The following is a 17,418-nucleotide window of genomic DNA, read 5'->3' as shown; positions in this document are numbered from 1 at the left end:
GCTTTAGTTTTTCTGGCCTGTTTAAGTTGTGAAAAAGCTCTAAAAACCCACTGTACCCTACCTGCCCAGCACCAAACATGAGCTTATGAGTAACTTGTGAATGTAGTGGAGCATGTAACACCTTAGAAGTCAGATATTTCCCTCAGGAGTTGGTGGAGAACAAAAAGGAGGTAAAAGGAGAGTAAAAATTGGACTCACATTCATCAGATGAGCAGAAACATCATTATGAATGAACGCTCTGTATCTACTGTCACCTTTAATATGTCAGTGTTGTGCTGCCCCCGAGTGGCCAAACGTTTAATTTAATGCAGGTTTAACAGGTCACATTATCCGAAGCTCATCAGTTCATCTCAGGATAACATCTTTAATAAATCAAAATTCAAGTGAGCGCTGCTTTTTCATCAGCTTTGACCTTATATCCACTCATATATCTTTTTAGAGTTTTATTACATGCAGCAGTGAAATTACATGATACAAAAATGATGATTTCTCCTAATTAAACACACTTCTATCTGCTGTCTACCGCTGCTTTACTTCTCTGTCATTCATAGTATAATAAAATAATGGTGTTTTCAAATTTTGAGCAAAATGATTCATTACTTCAACTCCAAAAAGTCCACAAAAGGCAAATGCTATTCAAATCATCTTTATTTTTGAAGCAACAGCAGGCAAACATCACTTTTACTTCAAAAGTGAGCCACGATTCAATGAGCCCACATCGAAAAGAAACACATTTACGAATGATTTTATCCTGGCATTGTGTGACACTTGTATGAAGGTTGATGGTTCATCTATCAAATCGAAGGAGCTGAGATAAAATAGTTATTTTAGGATGTGGGCGACTCCGTGGGTTGTTTTTATGTCAACAACAACCCATAAAAACAACACTTGTGCATTCAGGGACGGACTCGTCCTTAAAGTGCAAATGAGTAAACATTTCATTTCGACGATCAAAGGTAGTAATTTACTCTGCACGTCCACAACACACTCATGCACACAGGCACACACTCTAATTATGCTCTCATAGACACACACACACACACACACACACACAAACCAAGCATCCTGTTCATTAATATCCCTGTAGACACAAATAAACAGATTTTCCTGAATAATAGCATGGAAAGAGAACAGACCACATTAACATCTGTAGGCAGGACTACGTGTGGGCTCGTACAGTCGTGTTCACATGCGGCAAACTTCATCAAATACCCCCAAAAACAATCTCAAAGTAGTTAGAATATTAATGTACATGTAAACATGCTCTCTGTGGGATCTGATGTTGGGCTACAGTAAACAGTCATGCCCATTTCTTTAAAAAAACAAAATACAAAAGAATGACAATTACAGCACACATCTAAAAAAAAAGATAAAGTTGAAAAGAAAGCGTTGCAGTTTATTCATGCCACAACAAAGATTTATGTGCACGCTGTAGCACCACAGAGGAGAAGATAAAAGTAGAGCTGTTTGTTATGTTTTCAATGTCATTTCAGTGTGTGCCTTTAAAAACAGAGGGGACATCTCTCTCGTTGCTTATGAGCTGATTCGTAAATAGAATCATTCATAAACCACCAGTGGACCAAATTATCTGGGGCTAGTCCTATTTGCTGAGAAAAAATAGATCCCCCTGCTCACCATCTGTGCCTGAAGGGGCCTAACGAGGCCTGATAGAGGCAGTAATAAGTTCATCAGCAGCTCAAACCCTGTGTGTGTCGTCTGTATCAGGCGGAGGCTTTTCTCCATACAGCTGCAGCATCAGTACTGTATGTCACCACCTACTGAAGCATCACCACTGGAAATTTAAATTAAAAATGATTCAGTATGCTTGATTTACTTACCATAATTCACAATTTCTTTCAAAATAATTGCTGAATAAATGTCCCAACAGAAGAAACTGGAAGCATATTTTATGAGGAAATTATCTCACTGCAGCTGAGCTCTGATGAGCTGAGATAACAGAGCCGAAATGTCAGCTGAAATTAAACTGATCTATTTTCAAAGTAGGCTATTTAGTAACTTTGACTTCCTCAGACTTTTCACAGAAATGGGGCAGCAAGGATGAAGTTGTCAGGGAGGCCAATCCAGCTGATTTAGTAATGGTCCCCCGTTCCTCAGCCACTACTACTGACGTGCCCTTGTGCAAGGCACTTAACCCCCAGTTGCTCCAGTGGACAGAATGGTGAATAATAGGAAGTTTCAAGGTGTGACAGCATAAAACTTCAGGAACACAAAGCACTGGAAAACAGTAAACATGTTCAGTTCACCTTCTCCTGGATAAATGAAGGTTGAATCAATCCATAAATAAATTCTTACTGTCTGTGCCAGTCTGCCTGCATCACACTGCTGAGTTTCAGTAGTCAGAGAATCCAGAGGGACACACAACACAGTTACTTATTTCAAAGTTATTTTCAGAAACATGTGGGTCACTGCAAGCATCTGCCACAATGACACCTGCTAACACAGGAGGCTAAACTTAGGGCGAGGCGATACTGATGGATATAAGGGGCGGCCAGTCGAACAGAAAGTAGCTCTGGGCGATCACCTCCCACAGAAGTGCACTGGCACATTTTTTGACATGTTTTCTCCTCCAAAGCCCCAGGCTCGAAGCTCCAGCCTGTCCTCCTCCTCCTCTCTATCATCCTCCTCTCCATCTCCCTCCTCATACAGACTGGGCTCCTCCACAGAGGTCTCCATGTTTGGGTTGTAGCCACCGAATGCCTGCGCCTCTCTGTACTCATAAATGGTGGGGAGGCTGCTGCGTAAGCCAAAGCGGCGCCGCAGGGCCACAAGCAGCGGCTGCGGCACGGTGAAGATATCCACGTTGTTGCCCAGGTCGACCCAGGCCAGGCTGGGGAACTTCTTAGGATCCTTCACTGCGTCTGTCAGGTCTTTCAGGATCGCCACTGTCAGGCGGTTGCCGTTGACGGCGAGTATGGACAGTTTCGGCAGGCAGCTGAGGTAGGGCAGCAGCAGCCGCAAGCTCTCGTCCTGCAGCTCGGTGAAGCTCAGGTCCACGGCCGACACCGCGTCACTGCCGCTCTGAAGGTAGAAGGCCACGCGGTGGACGTCTCGGCCAGACAGCGGGATGCCTGACAGGTTGACCACATCACCGGACAATTTCTTCTTCAGGGTGGTCTTCAGACTGTTTGAAAGAGGAGACAAAACAGATGCCTATCACTTTGTTTACAAGTTGGATGACTAAATGGCCATCTGTTGCAGGCAGTATCAAAGCTGTGCTTATTCTTCGCCTCTGGCAGTTGGTTTTCCAACAGTGTGTAAAGACAAACGATCTTTGCTTAATGATACTGAGGTTATTGATTCAAAAAGCTCTGTAATGGGGTGCCACACTGTCCCACCAGTCCAGGGGAACTGCAAAGTACGCAAAAAAGAAACAGCTCTACACTCTACCAGAGTGTACGGAGTGTAGCAATCAATAATGTAAAGAAGAGAATTTGCATTTAAATGTGTCTCAGTCTGAGTCCCTAAAGCAGCAAATTCTGTCTCCTGGGCTGAATGTCACCCACTGAACGGCCCCTGCTGTTTTCAGCTTCGGGTGTCACTTCTTTCCTGTAAAGCCATCTCTAAGACAGCTCGCTAAGTACCAAACAACCATCAAAGACAGTAAATAAATAAATTAATGATTGGAAAGCAGACTGAACAAGGCCAAAAAACGAAAATGTTGCCCCTCCGTCTGGGCCAATTAGTAACAGATATGGTTGGTCTGAGCTGGGGTTGCAGTCTCAACTGTGGGACAAGCATAACTGAAAACTGGCATTTCAGGAGGGAGATGCGTCTTTTTTCTTTAGATTTTTAAAAACCAGGTCACGTGTCCGAAGTGTTGAGAGTGACACATGAGCTGATCAGCAAATTTGAAAAACACGAGAACTCACTGGTGTGATCCCCACCTCTCAAGCTGTGGCCAATCAGTATCAATTAAAAACAGGCAAAACGTAGCAATGACATGCATCGTTCCCACAGGCTTCATGATAATCTGGCCAGTGAATGTGAAGACAGTGAAAATCTGTAGCGACAGCAAGTTTGAAAATACTGAAATGAAGTGATGGCACCTTAAAGATATAGTTTGGCATTGTGGGAAATTCACTTTCTTGCTGAGGGTTTGATGACAAGCCCTGCCTAGCATTGCTCCCCTGTTGCATTGTGGGACTCATGACGGAAAAAAGGACCACAATTGATGCAGCAGAACAAGAGAAATCATCCTTTTGTGTTAAACGCCTTCTTCTTTCTCATCAAAACTGTCTACATTAGCCAGAATTCAACTCCATCACCGACAGTTCTGTGGAGATCTGGGTGTGTTATTCTAGTAGCGGCTAATGTAGCGTCACTGGCCTCAAGCAGAAATGAGGAGCAGGCTCTAGTAGTTTGTGTATCTCCCACCTGAGCCACAAAAGACTTTTCCCTTTTTCACATAATACTCTGCAAGAAACAGAGTTCTCCTTTAAACACCAAGCTACTGCCAACAGTCTTAGCTTCAATACCGGAAGGAAACTATTCTGGCTCTGTCCAAAGTAACAAAATCCACCTACCAGCACCTCTAACGCTCACTAATTGGCACTTTGAATCTAGGGATTAATAATCCCGTGGAGTCTCTGCTGGTTGCCTGGCAACTGGTCTTTGCAAAGAAATAGTTCGACACATAATCTGCAAATTCTTCTTTATAAACTTCGGTTTTTGTACGGATAAAATATGATATAACATGTTGGCATTATATTACTGAGCTTTAGAGGTGCTGGTAGCTGGATTATGTTACCTTTCGACAAAGCTAGGTTAGCTGTATCCCCCTGCTTTCAGTATTTATGCAAAGCTACCCCTCTGCTGGAGATAGCTTTATATCTATCAGACAAACAAGAGTTGTATCTACCTTCTCATCTCACTAACTCTCAGCAAAAAAAGCAAAGTGTCCCAAAAAATGTCGAACTTGTCCGTTAAGTTTTGTCAGAACTTGATTAATGTCTTCTGAGATATTGCGCGGAACAGAAAGGAGAGCAAAAGCGTGGATGATGGGCGGGCGAACACCATGAAGGGACAAAAATGGGCAAGAAACAAGGGTGATGAAGGCTAAAAGTAAAGTAAAAGTGATAATCTATTTCCGTCCAAATGTCTTTAGACAACGGGTGTGAGGTGAATCCATCTTGAAGGAAAACTACTACAATAAGTACCACGCCTGTCAGGTTGGATCACTGTACCCCTCACTGCCTCTGAAACAAAATGTTCTCTCTATACCAGACTGTGGTTAAATATGCATAGGAGAGCTATAGGGAAGCTGCATGCAGGCATGTAGAACTGGAGAGTAAGACAGAGCCTGCTGCAGCGCATTAGGCTCGCTTTGTTTTCACTGGCATGGAGACTTGGAAGAAGTCAGGGGGAAGACATCTGCCAAACAAATGATAATGAGGTGGAAGCGTGGGAGACTTTGTTTAAAAAATCCGACAAACGGGAGAAAAATGTTCTGTTTAACTGGCCTAAGGTTTATCTTCTCTTCGTCTTAGTCTTGTTTGCCTTTACTCGTCCATCTGCCTCCTCAGGCACAGCGAGGATTATACCCGCATCCCTCTCTGCTCTCTGGTCTGTCTGCGAGCCTTATAAATCGGCTGGCTGTACTCTTTACATCTGTCACCCTTTCTGCTCGGTTAAGGGAAAGAAAAAGATCTGTAGCACACCATGGCTGTGATTATTGATTCCAGGAGCAGGCTATAATTCATCTCCCCCTCCTTCATTTCCTCACTCTTGCTCACTGCCTCTCACTTTCTTGCTCTCTCTATTACTTCACCTCTTTTCATTTTTCTCTTATAATCTGTCTTTCTTGGTCTGAATTTGATCTGCTGAAGCACCTGTATCCCCGCTTTCATTTTTCCTTTTGCAATGGCTTTCCGTATTTGTAAATTTATTAAAATTCTTGTCAAGCCACCAGAGTTTCTATTGATTCTTTACAGATTAAAATGCCAATATTATTTTTCATGTGAAAATGCTGCCTATATGGGCTCCCCTCAACTATTCGTTAAACACTGTAAGGCTGTAAATAACTACTGTTTTCGTTATCAGTTCATCTGCTTACTCCTGCTACGCCTACTCATGGATTTAATTGTTTATTCTGATGGTTTCTAACCTAGGGAGCCCTAAGGTATTGCATCTGAGAGGTTGTGAGATTAACAGGATAGAAAAGCCTTAGACTTATTTTGACTGCACATAATTATGTTTATTCTTGTGTCCTTTCTCTTGTCTTTTTTATTTTATCTCTTCAGGCCCCTTGAAAATGTTCAAGTAAAACAGTCTGAGACACAAAAGAAATCAGTGGTTGAGCTGCAACATGTATGGAGCTTTTTCTAAGGGGGCTGCAACCGTGCTAGCAGCTCTGTGAGGCTTTAAGGAGGCACACTGGTGCTTTGTGCTAAATGCTAACATCAGCATGCTCACAACATACAATGATTACGCTTGGATGATGTTTAGCAGGTATAACGTCTACCGCGTTCACTGTCTCTGTTCGGAGTGTTAGCATGCTGATATTTTCCTCATTAGCACTGAACAAAAGTAAAGCTGAGGCTAATGAATGTCATTAGTTTTGCAGGTATTCAGTAATTAAAATTTGGACATGATGATGCACTCAGGGACTAAGGTATCCCCAAAGTTATTACAATTCATCCTGAGGGAAAGAAAGCCTGTACCAAGTGTCATGGAAATCCATTGAGCAGATGCTAAAAAATGTACAGGACAAGTGAAAACTTTGACTTGCTGGTGGCGCTAAAGTCACTGTGATTCATTCTCTCACCACCATGAATGCCTGGACAACATTTCATATCAATCCATCCCATAGTTTTTGGAGATATTTCAGTCTGGAACAAAGTGTTGTACTGACAAGCCAACATCCCCATGATAACCCCCATGGCCATAAATAAAAGGACTCAGGGCCACAGATCTAATCCTTCAAAGTCAGAAAATAATAAAAAAATGTCAATCAGCCAAAGGTTTTGTCAAAACTGCAAATATATCACATTTACAATGATATAAGCAGTAAATCCTCATACCTGCAAGTATAAACCAGTATATGATTAAAAGTACAATATGTAACATTTCCGCATTAAAATGTCCAAAAATGACGAGCGAAGATGAATGAATGAATGAACTTTAATACATGAACTAATCTGAAAACATTTCTGCCCGAGTCACTTCAAATGGATTTTCATGAGCAATGGTGATTGTTTAAGAGTGAAGAACTCCTATGATCCCATGCCACTTCACAACATCGTAAAACTTAGTCTTTTGTTTTCATTGTTTTGATTGAGAGACCCCTAGTAGCAGAAACAAAAATTATGAATAAATACGAATTAGTTTCTATTAATAATCAAATAATTGACTAATTGACTGCAGCTTGGACGATGTCAGGAAAGTCTGAGTGCAGCTGCAGCTTCGCGACCGCTCCTGTGACTTCAGAAGGTTTACTGTACCACTGTGCAGCTTCTGCACTTCACTGTAATGAACGTGATTATGAGCATTGACTTTTGTTCTTCTGGACTTATTTATAGGTGGGTTTTCTAACCTCTGCTGGAGCCCTCCTCTCTCACCTGTGTGCCTATGGTTGTGTAAGAGGAGCTCTTCCATGAGACGCAGACAGGCAGGGAAAGGTACTGTAGCTGAGTGGGCTGTGCAGGGAGAGGGTGGGCTAATATGTTTTTAATGAGACAGAGTAAAGACGACTTCATGCTTCCTTCCAAATCTGCTGTCTCCGGGCTCCATGGGCACAGTTCCACCCACAGGCTGCTCGGCTGGCCACAGGCGCAGGAGCACAGTTAGCATTTCTAAAACCACAGTGTACAGTATAGTCCATCACCATGAAATGATAACAACATAAACAACAAAACGTCTCATCTCTCTCCCTCTGATGTGGCTGCCATGCTCGTAGGCAGTGGTGCATATCCTCTTGGACCAGTTGAGACAGAAACAACTTCAAAGGATGGTGTACCCGCATAAACACGAAGCGAAACAAGAGCGTCCCCTGCATCGGGACTCATTTAAAAGCAAACAACTGAGGGAGATCCATTTATTGACATCCTCAGGAGCAACTGATACAACAGTGCAGGAATCTAATAAGAGCTGACTCTCATGTGTCAAACTATTGGCTGCTTAAATGTGGGTTCAGGCAGACTGTCTAATTGCTTTTCGTAGCATGTCTTTCCTCAGGGATGTTGTTAACTTTTACACACTGTACAAGAGTCCTTGCTGCTCTACTGTTATGTAAACCCCAGAGGTAGGAACTAAAACATCTGGGGTTTGTGATGTTGAAATGGAGTGCAGGCAAAAGAGACCGGGCTTACAGAAAAGGTCAGAGCAAAACAAGATTTCTTTTAACTCTTCGTTTTAGAAACGGTGTTCTGAGAGATACACTTTCGAAGAATCTGCGATTCAATCTGAACCTAAACTGCAGTGGATAAGAAGCCTACAGTGGTTTGATCTGTCTCAGAGGCTGCCAGTGTTGACATTTACTTAGACAGCCTCAGCTGCCCAGCGACTACTGTAACACCTCCACACAAAACTGTGGCTCTTTGCACTATTGTTTCCCCCAGTATGTACCATCTAAACATACACAGTTGTATACTGTAGAGAGAATACTGTACAGACAAACTTCCACTTCTGTCAAAGAACTTCTGTTCCGTGTACAAACACATTAACTGCTCACATGAGTCAACATCATATCTTTGAACAGTGTTAAGGAAGTACCCAGTTCCTTTACTGAAGTAAAAGTACCAATACCACACACTAACAATACTGTTACAAGTTAAAGCCCTTGATTGAATATATTACTTAAGTAGAAGCATATACATATAATCAGGAAAGCTTACTTAAAATATATTAAAAAAAGTACTGACTGTTATACAATTGATGTAAAAGCAAAGTCATCTACTGCCCCTCTGAACCGCGGTGTACCTCAAGGCTCTGTCCTAGGTCCTCTTCTATTTGTAGCCACATCCTCTTAGTGGAATAATACATAACCGTAACATTTCTTTTCTTTGCTATGCTGATGACAGGCTTCTCTATGTTTCTGTAAAATGACTGACATGTTCCAACTCAAGGAAGAAACATCAGAAATAATCATTTTTGGGTCATTAAACCCATCTGGATTTAATAATAAATCTGGCAACCTGGCACCCTCCCTTAATATAAGGTGTCAGACATTTGGGATTTATTTTTGACTTTAATCGAACTGATCATCATGATAAGTAGTACGTAACCTCCATTTTTACCTTTTACCATCTTTATATTGTTTCTAAAATTGGATTGTTTTTATCATTCGATGACAAGCTTTCATCCTTTTCAGAATGGATCTGTTTATCTGCCTTATACACAACGCTTCAGCCTGACTCTTAATGGGAGCAGACAAAAGACATCAGATTACTGCAATTTTAGCCTATTTGCATTGGCTCCCAGTTGATTTTAAGGTTTCCCTTATTACTTTTAACCTGCATTTAACCTCAAATCCTACAATAAAACTCTGCTAGCAGTCACCGATCTAAAACAAAAGGAAATTCTTCCTATCTCTAAATCTCTGCTAAAACTTCTTATAACCATTTCTGAATTAATTGGTCTTTCTTCCTTTTCTGTCATACTCTTTGTAACTGAGGTGATAACAAATGAAGGTATATTATTATTATTATTATTATTATTATTATTATTATTATTATTATTATTATTATTATTATTACATTGTTCCATCGTAATCCTTTTGTGCTATACATCTTCAGACAAGATGGAAGCCTCTCCATTAAAGGTCATGGCACGTCCATTGATTTCTATATTCACTCTTTTTCTAACCCATGTCTGGTGCCACTCACTGTCAAGTTAGTCTCCACTCAGTGAGAGTTAAGTGCTCATCATCAGAGCTAGTCTGCAGCTTCCCTGCTTTGCCATTCTGCTAATAAATTTCCACTTGAATGCAACCAAACACTCCTCCTACTCCCAACCTGAGAGAGATGGAGGGCTGGAGAGGTGAACATTTTAAAAACGTCTGACAGGGTCGAGCCAGCATGTGCGTTCCTGTAGGTTAAAACATACTGACATTTTGACAAGGAGAACCATACAATCCTTATTCTGCCACCAGGGTGAAAGTTAAAGCAAATGGCAGGAGAAACGTGTAATCTGTCCTCCCACACAGAATACATGTTTCCCCTCATTTACTCTCATAAATCAGTAATACATCAAGAGACAAGGGGAGTGTTAGAGGTTATACTTTTTTTTTTCTCGTGTTCATTTACTGTGGGATTTAATTTAACAATGGGTGTTATAATTCCATCTGGTTTGGTAAAATAGACATATTTAACTGTTTGACCTCTTTTTTATTGCATGAGCACTCACAATCGTTTTCAGCACTGTGGTATAATCACTTAATCACAGACTTCACTGGAACTACTGAAGTCGCAGTTAGATGATTTGGTAATAAGACACACTTTATAAAGGGTTTGCAAGCTGTTACTAATAGCTGTATTAGCACTTATAAATTGCGTGTTAATACTTTATACATCAGTAACAAACCAACTAACAACCACATGAAATACAAAGCAAGTTTAAGGTTAGTTGTGCATTTTGGGAATTTCTCTTCGTTTTTTTGCCAAGAGTTAAATGAGAAGATCAAGGTGCTGTTTGGTGGATTTTGTTACCTTTGGACACAACCAGGCTAGCTGTTTCCCCCTGTTTCCAGTTCCGCACTCTAAAAAGTTTCTCAATAAGTTTCCCAAAATATTCCTTCAGTGTTTTATAGATGAGTGAGGCAGCTAGCTAGAAAGACAAAGCAAGTTAAAGTTAAGAAATGTAATGCTAGAGGAGGATGTACATCAACCTGGCAAGCCATAAGTCAGCCCTGTTCTTGGCTTGGGATACTGATATTTAAAAGACTGCTTTATTAACCACGAATAAAATATTTACAACTTCCAAATTATTGTTTAATTAAGCCTTACTCGAAAGTGATGCCAGTGATAGTCATGGGTGAGAAAATATTTCTTTCTTGCTGGTCTGGTTGTGGAATATATGGCCCATATTGCATATGAAATATATTCAACAGTATCTCAGCTGGGAGGACAAACTCTGTAATACAAATTAAAATATCTTTCCTGATAAGCAGCAGAGACACTTGACTCATTTCAGAGGAACAAAATAAAAGCACTTGAGAAACACTGGATGCGGATGCTGTTTCACAGACCCGTGGGATTGGTCAGATCAATGTCTGCTTCATCAACGCTTTGGTCTTGACCTGTTTATTCCTCAGATCGATCTAAGCTGTTTTGCCTCCAGGCATCTGTACAATACATGCGTGGTAGTCTAGCTCAGCCGTGGGAGAGCCCACGAGGGTCTAATGTACAAACTCCTCCTTGAAAAGTGAGCAGCTGGTGAAAGACTGCATCTTTATTTCTGCTTTTTCGTCGTTTATCTGAATGTGCCTTCAGGCCTGTGACTGCGGTCTACAGCGATGAACATTTCCTGAACCAGTTTGTTCAACTCAGTTTTAGCATCAAATATGTGACTCTTCTGCTTTGGAACAGTTTAGCCCATGTTAATGAGAATCCTTTCGAGTCACTCTGAGCAAAAAATGTAGTTAAATTTGCCTCAATGCAACTGTCACACTGATACCACGCTTCTGCAGAAAATGTAGTGGGAAACATGAAAGCGGTGATTGCGTGCACCATCCAGTGTCCTCCAGTTTCATGAGGATAATGGCACATTTTCTGGGAAGGAAAAAATAGCCCCAAAGCTCATTTAGATTTGGATTAAATTTCAGTGAAACATTTAGCGAATGGGCTGATTAAGGCTTCCTCTATTGTACGTCATCAATGGAACAGCTCCGGGCCGTGCAACGTTTTGACACCTCTGATCAGTCACTTGGTTCTTGGAAATTTTGCAGTCCAAGTTTAGGGGAAAGTAGTAATGCTGATGTCAGTGCAGAGTAAACTGAAAGCAGCATTGGGAACAGCATATGTGCTCTTAAAAAGAAAAGAAAATAATGGGAATCTGCCACAGAAAGACACAAATCATTATAGAAATGAGCCAGATCCCACAAATGCTTTAACGTGCAAACAGCTAAGTCAAACCCTTTAAGATACAGCACCATGATTCTCATCAGTCTTGTGTACAGTTGTGAAGCAGCAGTTATTTAGCACAGAGAAAGGCTTACACGGCCAAGTGCAGTAAATCTTTCTCAGCTATGAGACTCTCCATCATACAGGTCTCATGGGCTCTTTGAACACGAATGCTGGAAAACACGTCAAACAGCATGAACACAGGAGTGACGTTTTCCAATGCAACATGCAAAAAAGTGAGATGGGGAGCAAAGCAGGAGCGCATATATGATATACTGTACACTGCAAAAAGAAAGAGGAAAGGAAATGTCCTCATGTCTTTTATAAAGATCAGTTTCCACCAGAAATAACACAGCCCAGCATGGATGTGACATGGATTACTTCAGATAATATGTGACCTCCCACCAAAAATAAAAACATGTTTCTGCTGTGCCAATGATTATAAAACCTCTTGGTACAGAATGTACCATAATGCAACTGTGCAGCGTGTAAAATGCAAAATGTACTCTATGGGTGAGCTATAAATTCACCCATGATTTGATTCGATGTGACAAACTAGACGCTTAGAAGAAAAGGATACTGCGACAGAACACATAGAAAACAGTTTACATTACATAACTGTATATCATGGAGGAGTACGCCTGTGTCTGCCATACTATGTCAAGGCACAGTTATGAAATCAGCATTGAAATGCAGGGCTCCAAACACAGACCGAGGGGGCTTGATCATGGGGAGCGATCTGTATCAGCCTGAAAGGAATGAGACCCACAGATCATCAGAAGCACAACAATCTTGTTTCTGTTATTCTCAAGCAGCAGCAGCAGCAGCCTTATCTCAGATTTACAGTTAAAATCCAATCAATGAGAGGTTAACAGAGGTTCAATCCCTGGATAAAAACCAACGAAGCCTTGCAATGATGCTACTTAAAGAAGCTTGGCTCAAGTTTTTCAATATCTGTTAGATTAAATACACCTCTAGCCCTGTGTTTATTGCTCAACATGTAATCTTTCTAATTATTTCATTATGGCCCTGTGGCCTGAAGATTGGAGCGATAGATACTGAGCATCTCTTCCTCCTCCCCCTCATCCTCCAGGATCTCCGTCTGTACCGCGGGAAGCCCTCAATTATTCATGCAAAGGGTTGGTGGCTGGATCTTTAAGTCTCTATTAAAAGTGGAGGTCAAACAGCAAACAGATTGAGCACACTGAGTGCAGCGTGCAGTCAAGTGGGATACTCCATCTTTGAATGGAAATATAAGCAGAGAAAGCAAAGACACTTCAAAAAGCAGACATCTGTGATTGTGCTGTGAAAAACACAAATTCATATTTTTCACATATTCCTTCCCCGGGTTGTCAGATTGTTGCACTCGCCTTAGGACTCGACCTTGTGGGTTAGTCAAAGGTCAGGCCTGCTGAGTCAGAGCCTGTTCGGCCTTCCAGTGCACACCTCAGGGGGGTGACTCGACTCCAGAAATAGGTCATACACTTGTTAAAGGCAGATGACACATGGCTCAGTGTACGGATGCCACAGGTACAGTAAATACATTAAGGAAGATTTATCTACTTCATTTTTTCCAACATGGCACAGCAGCAGCGTGACAGAGAGCAGGTGTAATCAGATTATAGGTGACAACTTTTTATTATTACTATTGGGGCATCACCTCAAGACAAGAACATACTGAACTGCAGGAAATACCATGAGCCAGTGGTACACAGTAAAAATCACTTATTCAAAAGTTGATCCAGTGTGACGCATTAATGGTTTAACTTAACATGGTGCCCATGGGTAGAAAACCACCCAAACAAGGAGTTATTTTGATCCCATAAGCCCACTGTAATAATAACAGAACACTATCAGCAGGCAAAAACAACTCTTCTGGATAAAGTTAATCCAGAATTGTGCCTGCGCTATATTGACTCAAACCAGCTCAAAAAAGGTTAATGTAATGTCAGCGTATAAAGATCCAACAACATGCAGAAGTGAACTGTTTAAAATGACCACTTGCAGGCCTCTCATGTGGTGGGTTGGGAAACTCTAGTATGTTCTGGTATACTGTGGAGAGGTGTGGTGCTTTGGTTCCTGTGTGTCCTTTTTCGGCAGAGGCTGGGCGTGGTTCTCCAGGTGGCTTGGGAGCTCAGCTGGGACTCGTCACAATCAAGCACAGCATAAAGACTGTGCACTCGGTGCTAGATTGTTTCCACTGCTTAGCGGTAGATTTGGCCACTTTATTAGTGCTGCCAACGAGTATAAGTTTATGTTTAGTTTTTGTTTCTCTTGTGTCGATTACCAGTGCTTGATCTCTTTTTCTTCATGCTCAGTGAGTTCTCCTGCATCGATCTCCAGCTCCAGCATCTCTGCCACCACGCTGCCGCTCTAGTCCTCAACCATCACCACCTAGTTTCATTTGTGCCTCTCCCACCACGTGCCCTCAACACTGTACTCACGCCACCTGAGCTCTGTGCACTCCAGCGTATCTCTGAACTGCTCTCCACCTCAGTGCCTCGTGCCTCACCTGCTATTCCCAGGACGTTCCAGCTATGAGTTTCCTGTGTACCTGGAGTCTCCCTTCATTATCCATTCAATAAATACCTATTTAACCATTACACCCTGTCTGCGTGTCTGCTATTGGCTCCAAATCCTGCTGAAACCTAACATCTTACCTAATATTTCACTGCACTAGATGTGAATGTTAAATATGTGTTGTTGTTTTTTTTGTTATTGATTTTGTCTCTGTTAGACAAGATAATGTATTTCAAGAGACTTCCTGGTTAAATAAACACTGAACAAGACTCAGTCTACAGAGATAGTCTGCAGCCATGCAAAAAGCTATGCTTAGGCACAGCAGTGCAGCTAAATGCTAACTTCAGCATGCTGGCATGTTGTTTCGTGGGTATAATGTTTATTGTGTTGAACATCTTAGTTCAGCAAGTTAGCCTGTTAACACTCACTAATTAGCGCTAAACACAAAGCACAGCTAAGGTTGACAGGAATAGTTTGCAGATATTTGAGACGGGGTAGGGAACGGCTGGCCATGATCTGGCCCGCAAGAAAATTCATAAATACAAAAACAGCGATTATCTTTTATTCTGCAATAAAAGAAAATAACATGAAGTAGTAAATAGTTTTGCCCATAGGCATTGTTCCCAAGTCTGTGGGGATGAGCTCACAGTGATGAAGAAGGCTAACCTCCTGCATCATTACAGCTCTAAAGCATGCTAAACTAGATGAGCTGCAAGGACAAACACTCTTAGATGAAGTTAACGCTCTTCGGTGGAGTTTAAATGCCAAACAAGCAGCTTTCACAAGACCACATTCTCACCTGTTATTCAGGCACGTTTTATGGTGACTGAGCTAATAGCTAAGGAGCTGAAGCTTCATTCAGAAGGAGTATTTGTGAAGAAGAGTCTTGTTGCTGCTAACATCACTGATTTGGCCTTCATGGTGGACATTACCAAGTACCTCTCAGAGCTGAACTTCAAGTTCCAGCAGCTTCTCAGCTCTCTGCTGTCAAATGAGAAATCATTTGAAGTCCAATTAAAGCTGTGACAAGTGAAACGGGAAGGAGGTAACACTGTTCATTTTCATTTTCCTTCAGGCAGTTGGTGAGAGGTTTAAGGACAAGAAAAGTAAACAAAAGGAACTGAACATATTTGCTATTCATTGTGAAGTCAGCTGATGCCTGACAACCTGCAACACAAAATCGTTGAGCTGCAAAGCAATGCAATGACGAGCTCACAGCTACAGCAGGTACAACAACCTCCCTCTGCTCGAGTTCTATAAACCGTATGTCTTCCAGAGGATTTCCCCATTCTGAGGAGACACGCTCTGAAGTTTCCATCTCTGCCTGGGACAACCTCCTGCGGCAAGCAGCTCTTTTCAAAACTGTCTCTTACAAAAAAAAAAGTTCCACAAGGCTGATTGACCCAGACCTGAAAAACCAGCTTCAGCAGGACCGTCAGTACTGTCCTTTGACAGATGCCTCACCAAAGAAAGCCAGTTCCAGCCATCAATTCAGAGGTTAGTGCAATATATGTGTTCAATAATTTAGTACAGCTCTTTAAGGATGCTTAAAAAAAATTGGAGTGACCCTTGACAGGAAAAAGGTTCCCCATCCTTTAAGTAGATGACAACCTCATGGTGGCAGTAGGTGGTGAAGTCAGAGAATCACACCTGTGTAATACATGATGTGAGAACCATGAATGACTGTACACAATTTCATGGCAATGCATTCAGCAGTTGTTGAGATATTTTAGTCTAGACCAACCAAGAGGCCGACCCTGCCACACATACCTGTAAATCTCTCCCACACCATTTTTGTCTTTCGGCTCACGGCTATTTCTGAAGTTTTGCTGGTTTGTTGTGCAAGTCAGAAATCTTGAGAATATTATGTAATCGAAAATAACAGTTTCACCGCCTCCCATCAAAATTGGATCCTTAATGTTTATGTACGTATGAAATATCAATCGAAAGTCAAACAAGCATCAAAGGGATCAGTTTTAGGGATAGATTTTAAATTACATCATTGAAGACATGACCTTAAATGATCGGGCAGTAATTCATATATCAACAACACATACAATAGTGAGGATTGCGAAGGCAGAAGGTGTAGTGCCTTTACAATATTGCTGTGGCCCTGGAGGGATCTTGTAAGGGAGAAGGGCTCAAAATAACAACGAGGAAGAGAGGTAGAGGGGATTTCTTTAAAGATTAGAGCAAATTAGTCTGAGCAGAGCAGAGAGAAGCTGGAGAGAGAATCCCACTGTGCACTTCTTTGGTGATTAGCTGGTGAAAAGCCGTCGAGGAATCTGGACTAGAAATACAGTCGATGAAATTCAGTTGAAAAAGTGGTCATAAGCATCCAGACTATTACACAGATGTCTAAAAACTTATACAGCTCCACCAAATATAGTTCCAGCCTAGATGCCTAGACGGCTTTTCACTGGCTAATGCTTTCCAGGGTATGATTCAGAAGTGAGAGGATGATGTGAGGTGCCACTTGAGGAAATGAGTTTTTTAGCATGTGAGTAAAGGGGATTATCTTGTTGAAGTGGGAAGGACATTCCAACACTGGTGATAAAGGAGAAGAGACAAATTCATAAGCATCATGATGTGGGTCACAGGTGGTTGTGGAGGGTGGGCAATGGCCTGTAGGTGTTTAGCTATTGCTACTCTAGCAGCCTCGTACTGCTCGCCAGCATCATGGAATTTGAAAATGTGAGCAAGCACAAGGCAAATATTTGCTTTCCTTTGTGTTGGAGCAAGATTATTAGACGGTGTGACTCCAAACTTGAATGATGAAGAAGAGCAGAATCTCGAGCGAAGTCAGAATCTGATACATATT

The 17,418-nt window shown here is 41.7% G+C and overlaps 1 protein-coding gene across 1 annotated transcript in view; it reads right to left on the bottom strand.

The window, feature by feature from the left end:
• Positions 1–631: 631 nt before the first annotated feature.
• lrrc75bb (leucine rich repeat containing 75Bb) overlaps positions 632–17,418 on the bottom strand; it is a 30,331-nt gene continuing 13,544 nt past the window's right edge. Inside the window, exon 4 of the mRNA XM_076757302.1 lies at positions 632–3,142. Coding sequence (XP_076613417.1) covers positions 2,539–3,142 — 604 coding nt within the window. The 3' untranslated portion in view covers positions 632–2,538. The remainder of the gene's footprint in view (positions 3,143–17,418) is intronic.

Source organism: Chaetodon auriga, chromosome 19 (assembly GCF_051107435.1).
Source record: "Chaetodon auriga isolate fChaAug3 chromosome 19, fChaAug3.hap1, whole genome shotgun sequence".
NCBI classification, from domain to species: Eukaryota; Metazoa; Chordata; class Actinopteri; order Chaetodontiformes; family Chaetodontidae; genus Chaetodon; species Chaetodon auriga.
This window is presented reverse-complemented; position numbering and strand designations above follow the sequence as displayed.